Genomic DNA, 15,251 nt, shown 5'->3' with positions numbered 1-15,251 from the left:
GGGGAAGCCCAACGGAGGAGATGGGATTTTAGGAGGGCTTTGAACACGATGTGAGTTGTTTTACGTTTCCCCTCCGAAAATAGCGCAGGTTTGGGCAGGGATGCCTGGGGTTAGCAATACGACCAGGCATTCCTTTCACCCAGAAATCCTTTAAACTGTGTTACATTATTCCTTCCGCAAATGCTTAAACTATAAGCTTGTTGTGGGCAGGGAATGCGTTCGTCTGTTTATTGTTGTATTGTACTCTCCCAAGTGCTTGGTAAAGTGTTCTGAGTAAGCACTTGATAAATACGATTGACTGACAGGGTAAGCGCTCAAAAAATTCCGTTGCTGAACTGCACCTAAACTTCTCACTGTGCCTCGATTTCGTCTATCTCGACGCCGACCCCGGCCCACGTCCTGCCTCTTGCCTGGAATGCCCTCCCTCCTCATATCTGACAATTATTCTCCCTGCTTTCAAAGCCTTATTGAAGGCCCGTCTCCTCCCCTAAGTCCCCCTTTCCTCTTCCCCAACTCGCTTCCGCGTCGCCCCGGCTTGCTCCCTTTATTTCCCGGCCCGTAGCCTCACAGCACTTGTGTAACATATCTGTAATTTATTTATATTGTCTCTCTCCCCCCACCCCCGAAGACTTTAAGTTCGTTGTGGGCAGGGAATGTGTCTGTTTACTGTTGTACTGTACAGCAATACAAGAATACAGAGCTCTGCATACACTAAGTGCTCAATAAATATGATTGAAGGAATGACTGAATAAAACCCAGGGTGGGAGAAAGGAGAGGATACCATGCGCCCCAAAATCCAGGTCGCTCTATTTATTATTTTTACTACACTACGAATGCTAGGTGGGTAGCCACAGATCCGGACGATGGGGACTGAGGCCTTGTTTTTACCAACTCCCTTACACGGCCCGGAATTTTGTAGCGGCTCTTCTGGAGACAGCTCTCCATTCGAGGTCGGGACAACGAAACCCACCGGGACCAAACTCGCCATCTGTAGCAGCGCATGCTTCCCAGAGGCCCGCAAGCCCACTACGGCTTCCACGGTCCTTGCTGCAACCTCGGACACGGAGGCCCGACCAACTGGACGGTGCTCGGTTTGCAACGTAACTTCTCCTTCTCCAGGACGGACGGGAAACCATCCCAGTTGGGGCCGTGATGTGGGAGGAGGGTCGCCAAGGCTATCCTTTTTGAAAATGTCAAGATTAAAGGTTTCAAATGAAGAGAACGACGCTGTCACGCTGCCGAAACGAATCGGCTCGGAACTCTGGCTGAACTGCTTCACAAAAAGCAAACTGAGCCAAGTATGTAAACAGGTCCCAGAGAGTCGTTCCCTTATTGCTATAAAAGGAGCTAGAGGAGCCGTGGGGGTAATGGGGAGAAAGGGGAGATTTCAGAGGCAAATTCAATCACAGAAACGTCGAGCGTTTCTACCCCCCGCTTTCTCGTCATGGCCCTGGGCTAAGCACTGGGTGGATACGAGTCTCCCTTCCTTAAAATCACCCCGATTCTTGCCTCCGCTCTAGCCAAACTCTAATCGTCTTCGGACTTCACAAGCAGCGACGAGCACACAGCCGGGTGGCTCCGTCTTCCGCCGGGTTCTGCGGATCGGCCTCACTCCTCCTCCTCCTCCGCTTCCCCCCGAGCGCTTCCGATCAGGGCTGTGGAGACCCAGACTGGGCCCCTCAGCCTATTTTCTCTCCAAAGCCTACCATTCCTAAGACCCACACCCCCTCCCCACCATGCACCCGATCGTGAAAACCGGGCGCTGAAGCAAGGCCGGGGCACGTGCCACGGTTTCCACAGTGCACAGAACCACCTCGTATGATAAATATCCCTACGGAAAGCTCTCCGGTTGAACTCTGAACAACTGCTACTGGGCAGCACTACCGACCGGTGACGCGACGAGGGACAGGGAGTGGAAGACGACATAGAGGGAGCCGGCCCACCCTTCGGGAGGCGGTCGGAGACAGAGCGTGCCGGTGAGTGGGGCAGGTGATTCCGGCCCTGAGGAAACTTCTACGGAGCCGGAGCGCTGCTGACGGGTGCTGCCACACTGGGCTCCTGGAGCAGTTCCCCATGCATCACCTCCGGCCTGCGCTCGCCACGAAGGGCAAGGCGGCATCACGGATGGTGACGGGATGGAGTCAGCCCGTTCTTCATTCAGTTCCAAGTCGTGAATTTTGCAAGAAGGGATGAGGGGGTGAGCGCCGACACCGGAAAGACTGTAATTCAGCACACCACATCTCAGGCCACCCTTCATTCCTCAAATCCCTTGCTTGGCCAGATTGCTTCTGGTTTACCCGGACCATTTCTGGTTCCAGGCCCGGGGCGGTGGGCCCAAGCCAGATGGCTTTCTGGGGGACATAAGAGTTAGCCTCTGGCCCAAAAGGAGGGGTTGGGTCTTTGAGCGGGGGGAAAAGCAGCCAGGATCTCCAGTAGTCTGAGCTTTTTGGCTGCCGTGGCAGAGGAGCCCTTTGGCCACGAGTCAGGGGGCAAGGGCCAGCCCAGGGACCCAGCCCCTTCCTCTCTCAAACAGTGGTATTCACTGAGCACTTACTATGTACAGCGCGCTTTTCTAAGCGCTTGGAAGGGCTCAGTGGAAAGAGCACGGGCTTTGCAGTCAGAGGACATGGGTTCAAATCCTGGCTCCGCCACCTGTCAGCTGTGTGACTTTGGGCATATCACTTCACTTTGTGCCTCGGTGACTTCATCTGTAAAATGGGGATTAAGACAGTGAGCCCCACGTGGGACAACCTGATCACCCTGTAACCTCCTCAGCGCTTAGAACAGTGCTCAGCACTTAATAAATGCCATTATTATTATTATTTACAATCCAAGAGAATTAGCAGACGTGTTCCATGCCCATAATGAGCTTACGGTCTACAGGGGGAGATGGACTTTAATATGAATAAAATTCATAATAAATAATTTGAAGATATGTACCTAAGTGATGTGGGGTTGGAGGTGGGGTGAATAGCAGATGTCCGAAGGTCGCAGATCCGTCTGAAGAGACGACGTGGAAAGGAGAGCGAGTGGGGAAAAAGAGGGCTTAATAGGGGAAAGCCTCATGGAGAAGATATGACTTTAATTATGCTTTGAAGGTGGAGAGAGTGGTGGTCTGGCCTCTCAAGTAATCTGGAGGGAGGAAAGGGGATGTGGTATGGAGTGGGGGGCACCTATACGGCTGGAGTGTGAGGGAAAGGCAGGTCTCTCTACCTCTTTTCCCCCCTTTGCTCTTAATGCAACACCAAGGGTCCCTTCAATTACAACCTATTTACACTGTAAGTACCTTGCGGGCAGGGAACGTGTCTATCAACTCTGTTATTCTGTACTCGCCCAATCACTTAGTCCAGCGCTCTGCACACAGTAAGCACTCCACAAATACCACTAATTGAGCAATTGATATTTATATTTATCCAAGTGCAATCCCCTCCTAGATCACAATTGATCCTGATACACGAGGTATAAAAACCATTTGGGTATGACAGAATAAAAAATAAAGAAACACGGAAACAAAAGAAATGGATTTAGATATGAAGCCTGAAGAAGAAACAAAACAGAAAGCATCGAACTCAACCCAGTTTCTGTTGGCCCAAATTGCCAGAACACCCATGAAATGTTAAATCTTCGGGAAAACTTGAGTCTTTCTTCACAAGTTTATAGACACGTACTGATGTGGGGTTTCTGATCATTTAGCTCAGTAAATGAAATAGGGGAAAAAGCAGGAAGGTTTTCCACCACTGTTCTTCAGAGAGATCAATGGAGCGTGAGTTGTTCTGAGAGCAATAGCACAATTTGTTTATGAGACTTGACACCCATCCTGGAAAAACTCCTTACTATTAAAAATGAAATACCTTTAGTCTGCTTCAAATCACGGCAACTGTAAAACTGTGAAGCCTGCTCTACATCTTGATTAGAGCAAAAATAAGACCGCGAGAACAAGACTAAGATTAATTTCAAATAATGCTTAGTGAAGATGATGTCCAAAGTACAAAGGTAGTCATTCAATACCTAATTTTCAGGGATCCCAATAAAGCCCTCCAATGTATTATCAAAACAAATGAGTGATTTTTTTCCCCACAAATAAGCTCACTAAAACACACACACACACACACACACACACACACACACACACACACACAGAGTTCTCCTCCTCAGGGAGTCACATATAGAAACAATTAATTAAAATAAAGCTTACCCTAGGCAATTTCCTTTAACAGAGCAGATACCTCTAAAGGTAAAATGCACCATTGAAATCACAATCCCTTAATATGGTTAGATTTATCAAATGCCCAGTTTTGCCCATGGAAGCAAAAGTGAGCAACATGAAATTTAACCAAAGGTTTGTGCCCTTTTTCTCTTCCCATGACCGAAATGTCACTTTGTTGCTGGACTCTTTTCTTAATCTTTCCAAATAAACATGGAAAACCTTAACAAGAAAATCTCCTGGGATAAGTATAATTTGGTTTCTCTGAAAGCCCAACTTGGAAGCCACCAATACTACTAAAACTATGTAGTTTCAGGGTAACTATGCCCTGAAATTTGCAATGACATACTGAAAACCTTATGCGCTGCACTCAGAGTATTAGGATTCATAAACATCTTTTAACGGAGATTCTACAGGAGTCAGGCAAAAGGAAATGTCTTATTAACTTCGCCAGTCTTCCTCCAAAGACCGCTAGCCCTGGCATATATTTTTCTGTTCCAAACTGGAAGGGGAGAGAGGAAAGGCACCTGCCTTTGGGGAAGCAGGGTGATACACTAGCTACATGACACTCTGGCAGTCTAAACTCACTCTGAAAGATCAAGGAAAAAGCAGACGGAAGACACCGAATCTCCTGAAAGGAGGAAAAAGAGGTTCCCGCTGCACAATTCCTTCTCCTCCTACCTTTCCTTCCTCTTTCTCCACCAAAAAGCACAGGTTGTCAGGGAAGATTAAAATCAGGGCTTCTCCCTTATCCTTGAATTTCTGGATGGCCGGAATTAGAATGCCCCTAGAATGTATTTGTTAAATTGTGTCTCCATTTGTCTCCCTTATCGGGTTACAGGTTGGGGGGTGCTGAAACTACATCTTTTATTTCTAATGTATGATCCCCAAGCTTTTAGGACGTGGCTCGGCCTAAAATAGGGACTCGCTCAGTAACACTGACACAGAAGGCTCTGCCGAGCGGTTCCTTTTCTTGTTTTCAGCAGGTGCTCAGAGGAAACATATACAAAGTACCTCACACGAAACATTCAGAGCCATTGAGCCGAGCCCTCTGTTAACACCTTCTGGGTAGGGCTGTGAGAATGAATGTCGAGAATGAATGTCGAGAAGCAAAATACAGGAGGAGGGCAGGGTTCAGCTCTTTCAATATTTAGCTCCATTAGTTTACTGACTGACCAATTTCCCCACCTCGTGATTCACACCCACGCTCCGGGAGGTCCCTAAAAAAAGAGTGAATCTCGAGGAGACTGAGAAAGGCTCACACATTTACGGATCATGGACTGGACAGTCTGAGATGGTTGGGGGGTGGAGGGGAGGGGGGGATTGGTCTCTCTGGCCAAAAGGACCTTAAGCCCGGATCTGGCCGGGGCCATTGTTGGTTTTGGAGGCTGTGGGAGGCTCGCCAGGGAACCAGAGGAGGCAATTCACTCTTCTTTCCTTTGAAGGAGGCTGCGACACTGCTTGTGGAGAGGCAACAGTGCTGAAAGTTACAACTGGGAAGGGGGGGGGGGGGTCTCATCTTCCACCTTGGGAAACTGAGGCTGGGGAGAGGGTGGTCTCCCTGAGCCACCTCCAGAGTCAGATAAGGTGCTCCTAAATGGACAGGGCCTACACTTCCAGTGATAATAATAGTAATTGTGGAATTTGTTAAGCGATTACTATGTGTCTGGCACTGTACTGAATGCTGGGGTAGATACAAGGTAATTGGGTCGGACACAGTCCATGTCCCACATGGGGTTCACAGTCTTAATCCTCACTTTACAGATGAGGTAACAGGCACAGAGCACTGAAGGGACTTGCCCAAGGTCACCCAGTAGACAAGTGGAGGAGCCAGGATTAGAACCCAGGACATTCTGACTCCTAGGCTCGGGCTGTGGCTACTAGCTGTTTCCAGGCTCTCCCCCACCTTCTTCTAAAGGATATTGAGATAGCTGGAGGAGAAATATTTCCCTGTCAACTGAGGTGGGAGGGCAGGGGGAGGGAGGGGCAGGGCCTTAGCCACGACAGCTCTGCCCACCTTCAAAGTCCCCTGAATGCCCACCTTCATCAGGAGGTGCCCTGATTAATTTGCTAGCAACCAATGGTATTTATTGAGCATTTACTGTGTGCAGAGCCCTGTGCTAAGTAGGTGCTTGGTGGTTCCTGCTGGTGCTTGCGCTATTTAGGAATGTTTTTTGTCTGGTTTCCCCCATTAAGTTACAGGTAGCTTATGGATAGAGAACACGGGCCTTACATAGGTTGGACTCTCCCAAGTGATTAGTAGAGTGTGTAGTACTCTGTAGGGGCTCAATAAATAACACATTGATATACGCTTATCCCTACAGTCTGCCGTTCCCCCAATCTGTAATTTAATGTTTGTCTCTCACTCCAGACTGTAAGCTCCTTCATTCATTCATTCAATCATATTTACTGAGCGCTTACTGTGTGCAGAGCACTGTACTAAGCACTTGGAAAGTACAATTCAGCAACAAAGAGAGACAATCCCTGCCCCCAGTGGGCTCACAATCTAGATGGCAGGGGAGTGAGTAAGGGAGGAGGATGCAGGAGAGAGTAAGGGGGGAGGGAGGGAGTAAGGGGGGGGGAGAGAGTAAGGGGGGAGAGGGGAGAGAGTGTGAGGAGGAAAAGGGGAGAAGGTGTGAGGGGGAAGAGAGGAGAGAGTGTGAGGGGGAAGAGGGGAGTGAGTGTGAGGGGGAAGAGGGGAGACAGTGTGAGGGGGAAGAAGGGAGAGAGTATTGGGGGAGAGAGTGTAAAGGGGAAGAAGGGAGGGTGGAAGGGGAAGAGGGGAAAGAGTGTTAGGGGGAAAGGGGAAAAGTGTGAGGGGGAAGGAGGAAAACTGTGAGGAGGAAAGAGGGAAGTGTGAGGGGGAAAGAGGGAAGTGTGAGGGGAAAGGGAAGAGAGTGTGAGGGGGAAGGGGGAAAAGTGTGAGGGGGAACAGGGAGAGTGTGAGGGGGAAGGGGGGAAAGTGTGTGAAGGGGAGAGAGTGTAAAGGGGAAGAAGGAAGAGTGGAAGGGGAGGGTGGAAAGTGCGAGGGGAAGGGGGAAAAGTGTGAGGGGGAAGGAGGGAGAGTGTGAGGGGAAGGGGGAAAAGTGTGAGGGGGAAGAAGGGAGAGTGTGAGGGGGAAGAAGGGAGAGTGTGAGGGGGAAGGGTGAAAAGTGTGAGGGAGAAGAAGGGAGAGAATGTGAGGGGGAGAGGGAGGGAGAAGGGGGGAGAGTGTGAGGGGAAGGGGGGAGAGTGTGAGGGAGAAAGGGGGAGAGTGTGAGGGGAAGGGGGGAGAGTGTGACGGAGAAAGGGGGAGAGTGTGACGGAGAAAGGGGGAGAGTGTGAGGGAGAAAGGGGAAAAGAGTGAGGGAGAGTGGAAGGGGAAAGAGTGTGGGGGGGAAGGGGAAAAGTGTGAGGCAGGAGGAAAAGTGTGAGAGAAGAAGGGAGAGAGTGTGAGGGGGAGAGTGTAAAGGGGAAGAAGGGAGAGTGTAAGGGGAAAGGAGGAGAGTGTGAGGGGGAAGAGGGAAAAGTGTGAGGGGAAAGAGGGGATAGAATTTGAGGGGGGTGGGGGAAAAGGGTGAAGAGGAAGAGGGGAGAGACTGTGGGGGGAAGAGTATGAGGGGAAGAGTGAGGGGGAGGGAGGGTGTGAGGGGAAGCGGGGAAAAGAGTGTGAGGGGGAGAGAGTGTAAAGGGGGAGAAGGGAGAGTGGAAGGGGAAAGGAGGAGAGTGTGAGGGGGAAGGGGGGAGAGAGTATGAGGGGGAGAGTGTGAGGGGGAAAAGTGTGAGGGGAAGGGGGAAAAGTGTGAGGGGGAATGGGGGAGAGTGTGAAGGGAAGGGGGGGAAAAGTGTGAGGGGCAAGAGGGGAGAGAGTGTGAGGGGGTTTGAGTGTAAAGGGGAAGAGGGGAGAGTGGAAGGGGAGGGTCAAAAGTGTGAGGGGGAAAGGGGAAAAGTGTGAGGGGGAAGGGAGAAAGGTGAGGGGCCAGGGGGAAAAGTGTGAGGGAGAAGGGGGGAGAGTGTGAGGGGAAGAAGGAAAAGAGTGTGAGGGGGAGAGAGTGTACAGGGGGACAAGGGAGAGTGGAAGGGGGAGAGAGTATGAGGGGGAGAGTGTGAGGGGGAAGGAGGGGACAGTGCGAGTGGAAGGAAGGAACAGTGTGAGGGAGAAGAGGGGACAGAGTGTGAGGGGGAAGAAGGGACAGTGAGAGGGAGAAACGGGGACAGACCGTGAGCCCGCTGCTGGGGAGGAACCGTCTCTCTATGTTGCCAACTTGTCCTTCCCAAACGCTTAGTCCAGTGCTCTGCGCACAGTAAGCGCTCAATAAATACGATTGAATGAATGAATGAATGAATCAATCCCGTATTTATTGAACGCTTACTGTGCGCAGAGCACTGGACTAAGCGCTTGGGAAGTCCAAGTTGTCAACATGAAGAAGGGAGGGAAGCGTGTGTTGTGGGGAAGGAGGCAGGTCGGGCCCCCGGGGTCTCCGTCCTTCCCCCCGCCCCCCCCCCCCGGCCCCGCTGCGGCGCGCGCCCCCCACCGGCCGGGGCAGGTCCCTCCGCGGGGAAGCCCCCAACCGCCCGCCCCCCCCACCCCCCGCCTCCCGGCGGCCCCGTAACGGCCGCCCGCCCCCCATCCCCCCCTCCCCGGTGTTCCGGGCGGCACCTGGGTGTGGCTGTCCCGCGGCAGGTTTTTGAGCAGGATCTTCCTCCTGTTGCTCAGCTCCCGCCGGGTCCGCTGCAGCCGCCGGGACACCTCCTCCTCCTCCTCCGACGGCACCGGCACCCCCGCACCCGCACCCAACCCCGCCCGACCCGGACACGACGACCACGAAGGCGCCGCCATCTTCCCCGGCCCCGGTCCCGGCCCCCGGCCCCGGCCCCAACCCCAGCCGCCTCGGCCGCCGCCGCCGCCGTGCGGAGCGGGGGGAAGGAGCTGGGGGGGGGGGGGGGGGGGGGCGCGGAGACGGGGCACGGGGAGGGGCGGGGCGGGGCCGCTAGGGGGCGGAGCCGGGCGGGGAGCAGACAGAGAGAGAAACCGGGGCCGGGCGGTGCTGGGGCCACGAGGGGGCGCAGCCACGGCGGGGGGGCGGGAGAGAGAGAAGGGGCGGAGCCAGGATGGGGCGGGGCCGTTAGGGGGCGGGGCCGGGAGGGGGGAGAGAGAGGGAACGTGTGAGGGCGGAGCTGGGGCCACGAGGGGGCGGAGCCACGGGGGGAGAGAGGGAGGGGGGGAGAGAGAGAGAGAGAGAGAGGACGGGGGGCGGAGCCGGCCAGGGGGGAGGGGGGAGAGAGAGAACAGGGGGCGGGACCAAGATGGGGCGGGGCGTCGAGGAGGCGGGGCCCGGCGGGGGGAGAGAGAGAACGGGGGCGGAGCCACGAGGGGGAGGAGAGAGAGCGGACAGGGGGCGGAGCCAGGGTGGGGCGGGGCCGGGTACGGGGGTGGGGGGAGAGAGAGAGACAGAGAACGGGGACGGGGCCGGGATGGGGCGGGGCCGCTAGGGGGCGGGGCCGGGCAAGGGGGGGAGAGAGAGAGAGCGGGGGCGGAGCCACGAGGGGAGAGAGGGAGGGGGAGAGACAGAGAGAGAGGGCAGGGAGCCACGGGGGGGGGAGGGAGAGGGGGAGAGGGAGGGAGAGAGAGGGAGAGAGAGCGAGAGAGAGAGCAGGGGGCGGGGCCTAAAGGGGCGGAGCCTCGAGGAGCGGAGCCCGGCAGGGGGAGGGAGGGTGAGGGAGGGAGAGAGAGGGAGAGAGGGAGGGAGAGGGAGAGGGAGAGAGGGAGGGGTGAGAGGGAGAGGGAGAGGGAGAGGGAGAGGGGGAGAGGGGGAGAGGGGGAGAGAGGGGGGGAGAGAGGGGGGGAGAGAGAGAGGGAGAGAGGGAGAGAGAGAGAGAGAGAGAGAGAGAGAGAGAGAGAGAGAGAGAGAGAGAGAGAGAGAGAGAGAGAGAGAGAGAGAGAGAGAGAGAGAGAGAGAGAGAGAGCGCAGTGGGCGGGGCCAGGATGGGGCGGGGCCGCTAGGGGGCGGAGACGGGCAAGGGGGAGAGAGAGAGAACCGGGGCGGAGCCAGGATGGGGCGGGGCCGCTAGGGGGCGGAGCCACGAGGGGACGGGGAGAGACAGAGCGTACAGGGGGCGGAGCCAGGGTGGGGTGGGGCCGCGAGGGGGCGGAGCCGGGCGAGGGGGGAGAGAGGGGGGCGGGGGGCGGGGCCAGGATGGGGCGGGGCCGCTAGGGGGCGGGGCGGGCGGAGCCACGAGGCGGGGGGGGGGGAGTCACGAAGCCGCGTGCCTCAGTGGAAAGAGCACCGGTTTGGGAGCCGGAGGTCATGGGTTCTAATTCCGCCTCCTCCACTTGTCAGCTGGGTGACTTTGGGCAAGTCACTTCACTTCTCTGGGTCTCAGTTCTCTCATCTGTAAAATGGGACCGTGAGCCCCTGGTGGGACAACCTGATCCCCTTGTATTCCCCCCCCCCCCCCCCCCCCCAGCGCTGAGAACAGGCTTCGTACATAGTAGCGAGAAGCAGCGTGGCTCGGTGGGAAGAGCCCGGGCTTGGGGGTCAGAGGTCATGGGTTCCAATCCCGACTCCACCACATGGCTGCTGCGTGACCTTGGGCAAGTCACTAAACATCTCTGAGCCTGTTACCTCATCAATCGATCAATCAATCGTATTTATTGAGCGCTTACTGTGTGCAGAGCACTGTACTAAGCGCTTGGGAAGTACAAGTTGGCAACATATAGAGGCGGTCCCTACCCAACAGTGGGCTCACAGTCTAAAAGGGGGAGACGGAGAACAAAACCAAACATACTGACAAAATAAAATAAATAGAATAGATATGTACAAGTAAAATAAATACATAGAGTAATAGATATGTACAAACATATATCCATATATACAGGTGCTGTGGGGAAGGGAAGGAGGTAAGATAGGGGGATGGAGAGGGGGACGAGGGGGAGAGGAAAAAGGGGGCTCAGTCTGGGAAGGCCTCCTGGAGGAGGTGAGCTCTCAGTAGGGTCTTGAAGGGAGGAAGAGAGCTAGCTTGGCGGATGGGCAGAGGGATTGGGGGGCATTCCAGGCCTGACGTGGGCGAACGAGGCCTAACAGTGAGGAGATTAGCGGCAGAGGAGCAGAGGGTGCGGGCTGGGCTGGAGACGGACAGAAGGGAGGTGAGGTAGGAGGGGGCGAGGGGATGGATGGACGGCCTTGAAGCCCAGGGTGAGGAGTTTCTGCCTGATGCGCAGATTGATTGGGAGCCACTGGAGATTTTTGATTTTCATCTTTTACAGATTTTCATCTGTAAAATGGGGATGAAGACTGGGAGCCCCACGTGGGACAACCTGATCACTTTGTATCCCCCCTCTCAGCGCTTAGAACAGTGCTTTGCACATAGTAAGCGCTTAACAAATCCCATTATTACTATTATTATTATTATTATTATAGTAAGCGCTTAACAAATGTCATCAGTATTATTATTAGGGGGCGCGGCCACAAGGGGGCGCGGCCTCCGGGCGAGAGGCACCGACCACGGCAGTCGGGACACACACACACACACACACACACACACACACACACACACACACACACACACACATCAATCAATCAATCGTATTTATTGAGCGCTTACTGTGTGCAGAGTACTGTACTAAGCGCTTGGGAAGTACAAGTTGGCAACATATAGAAACAGTCCCTACCCAACAGTGGGCTCACCATCCTCTTCCCTCTTCCCCCTCCCACATAATAATAATAATAATAATGATAATAATAATAATAATAATAATAGCATTTATTAAGCGCTTAATATGTGAAAAGCACTGTTCTAAGCTCTGGGGAGGTTACAAGGTGATCGGGTTTCCCCATGGGGGGTCGTGTCAATCCCCATTTTACTCATGAGGGAACTGAGGCACAGGGAAGTTAAGTGACTTGCCCAAGGTCACACAGCAGACATGTGGAGGAGCCAGGATTAGAACCCATGACCTCTGACTCCCAAGGTAACTGAGGCACAGAGAAGTTAAGTGACTTGCCCAAAGTCACCCAGCTGACAAGTGGCGGAGCTGGGATTTGAACCCATGACCTCTGACTCCAAAGCCCATGCTCTTTCCACTGAGCCACACTCCTTCTCTAAGCATCATCATCATCATCATTATTATGGTATTTGGGGTTTTATGTTTTTAGTATTTGTTAAGTGCTTACTATGTGCCAAGCACTGTTCTAAACGCTGGGGTAGATGCAAGGTTTTCAGATTGTCCCACATGGGGCTCACAGTCTTAATCCCCATTTTACAGATGAGGTCACTGAGGCCCAGAGAAGTTAAGTGACTTGCCCAAAGTCACCCAGCTGACAAGTGGCGGAGCTGGGATTTGAACCCATGACCTCTGACTCCAAAGCCCATGCTCTTTCCACTGAGCCACGCTCCTTCTCTAAGCATCGTCATCATCATCATCATTATTATGGTATTTTGGTTTTTTTGTTTTTGGTATTTGTTAAGTGCTTACTATGTGCCAAGCACTGTTCTAAACACTGGGGTAGATACAAGGTTTTCAGGTTGTCCCACATGGGGCTCACAGTCTTAATCCCCATTTTCCAGATGAGGTCACCGAGGCACAGAGAAGTTAAGTGACTTGCCCAAAGTCACACAGCTGATCAGCGGCGGAGCCAGGATTAGAACCCATGACCTCTGACTTCCAAGCCCAGGCTCTTTAGCCCCTTCCTTCCTCTCCCCCTCGTCCCCATCTCCATCCCCCCCCATCTTACCTCCTTCCCTTCGCCACAGCACCTATATATATGTATATATGTTTGTACAGATTTATTACTCTATTTTACTTGTACATATCTATTCTATTTATTTTATTAGTATGTTTGGTTTTGTTCTCCGTCTCCCCCTTTTAGACTGTGAGCCCACTATTGGGTAGGGACTGTCTCTATATGTTGCCAACTTGTACTTCCCAAGTGCTTAGTACAGTGCTCTGCACACAGTAAGCGCTCAATAAATACGATTGATTGATTGATTGATGAGATTACTCACGTGATCCACTTGGACACCAGCCCTGGCCTTGCTTCTTGGGTGCCGAGGGGTGATTTCCTGGATCTGCAGGGTGGGCAGGATTCGTATTAGCCACACTGGGAAAGCAGCGTGACCTAGTGGAAAGAGTACAGGACTGGGAGTCAGAGGATCTGGATTCGAATTCCCGCTCTTCCAGCTGCCTGGTGCATGACCGTGGGCGAGTCACTTCACTTCTCTGGGCCTCGGTTTCCTCATCTGTAAAATGGGATGCTTGTTCATCCTCCTTAGACTGTTAGCCCCCACCTAGGACAGGGAACGGTGTCCTATCTGATCATCCTGCGTCTGCTCCAGGGCTTAGAACAGTGCTTGACATATAGTCAGTGCTTAATGAACATAACAATTTTAATATAATAAAGAATAACACAAGAGTTTTTGTGGAATGGAAGGGAGGATGTGGTGCCAGTGAAGTTTAGCAGCGTGGTGTCGTGGATAAAGCACAGGCCTCGGAGCACAGGTCATGGATTCTAATCCCAGCCCTGCCACTTGCCTGCTGTGTGACCTTGGCCAGGTCACTTTACTTCTCTGGGCCTCAATAAAATGGGGATTGAGACTGGGAGCCCTATATGGGACAGGGACTGTGTCCATCTCAATTTGTTTATATCCACCCCAGCGCTTAGTAGGGCGCCTGGCACATAGTAGCAGCGTGGCTCAGTGGAAAGAGCATGGGCATTGGAGTCAGAGGTCATGGGTTCGAATCCCGGCCCTGCCACATGTCTGCTGTGTGACCTTGGGCAAGTCACTTAACTTCTCTAAGCCTCAGTTACCTCGTCTGTAAAATGGGGATTAAGACTGTGAGCCCCACGTGGGACAACCTGATCACTTTGTATCCCCTCAGCACTTAGAACAGTGCTTTGCACATAGTAAGCGCTTAACAAATGTCATCATTATTATAGTAAGTGCTTAACAAATACCATCATTATTATTATTATTGTTGAGGCTGCCACTCTGGACGGAGATGGGCCGCAGCCCCTTTAAATTGGTACCCATTCATGTGGGCTCTTGGAGTCTCAAGCCAATCAATCAAACATGGGTATTTATTCATTCATTCAATCATAGTTATTGAGCACCTACTGTGTGCAGAGCACTGTACTAAGCGCTTAATATGTACTGAGCGCCTATGGTGTGATAAGCTCTGAATTCAGATCATTGTACTAACAACACTGTACCTCAGCAGCGATGTCCCTTCGAAGGGGCGGGGATTTTTTTTAATGATAGCATTTATTAAGCGCTTACTATGTGCCAAGCACTGTTCTAAACGCTGGAGAGGTTACAAGGTGATCAGGTTGTCCCACAGGGGGCTCACAGTCTTAATCCCCATTTTACAGATGAGAGAACTGAGGCCCAGAGAAGTGACTTGCCCAAAGTCACACAGCTGTCAAGTGGTGAAGTCGGGATTTGAACCCACAGCCTCTGCCTCCAAAGTCCGGGCTCTTTCCACTGAGCCGCGCTGCCGGGATTTGTTGTCGTGAGGCCTAGAAGTCAGTGCTCAGGGCTGCTGAGATGCTTCTTGCTGACTGTCAGTCAGTCATCATCATCATCAATCGTATTTATTGAGCGCTTACTATGTGCAGAGCACTGTACTAAGCGCTTGGGAAGTACAAATTGGCAACATATAGAGACAGTCCCTACCCAACAGTGGGCTCACAGTCTAAAAGGGGGAGACAGAGAACAAAACCAAACATACTAACAAAATAAAATAAATAGAATAGATACGTACAAATAAAATAGAGTAATAAATATGTACAAGTCGTACAGTCGTACTTACTGAGCGCTTACCATGTGCAGAGAGCACTGTTTTAAGGGCTTGGGAGAGTACAGAGAAGCAGCATGGCGTAGTGGCTGGGAGTCAGAAGGACCTGGGTTCTAATTCTGGCTCGGCCCCTTGTCTGTTATGTGACCTTGGACAAGTCACTTCACTTCTCTGTGCCTTAGTTACCCCATCTGGAAAACGGGGATTGGGAATGTGAGCCCCACTTGGGATGGGGACTGTGTCCAACCCAATTTGCTTGTATCTATCCCAGCACTT

General features: G+C 52.9%; 1 protein-coding gene across 1 annotated transcript in view; it reads right to left on the bottom strand.

Moving 5' to 3' along the window:
• Nucleotides 1-9,023, bottom strand: part of RAVER2 (ribonucleoprotein, PTB binding 2) — a 51,266-nt gene extending 42,243 nt beyond the window's left edge. Inside the window, exon 1 of the mRNA XM_038752671.1 lies at nucleotides 8,844-9,023. Within this exon, the coding sequence (XP_038608599.1) occupies nucleotides 8,844-9,023 (180 nt within the window). The remainder of the gene's footprint in view (nucleotides 1-8,843) is intronic.
• Nucleotides 9,024-15,251: the final 6,228 nt, after the last annotated feature.

This window comes from Tachyglossus aculeatus, chromosome 10, assembly GCF_015852505.1.
Source record: "Tachyglossus aculeatus isolate mTacAcu1 chromosome 10, mTacAcu1.pri, whole genome shotgun sequence".
In the NCBI taxonomy this organism is placed as follows: Eukaryota; Metazoa; Chordata; class Mammalia; order Monotremata; family Tachyglossidae; genus Tachyglossus; species Tachyglossus aculeatus.
Note: the sequence above shows the minus strand (reverse complement) of the source record. Positions and strands in the feature narration are given on the sequence as shown.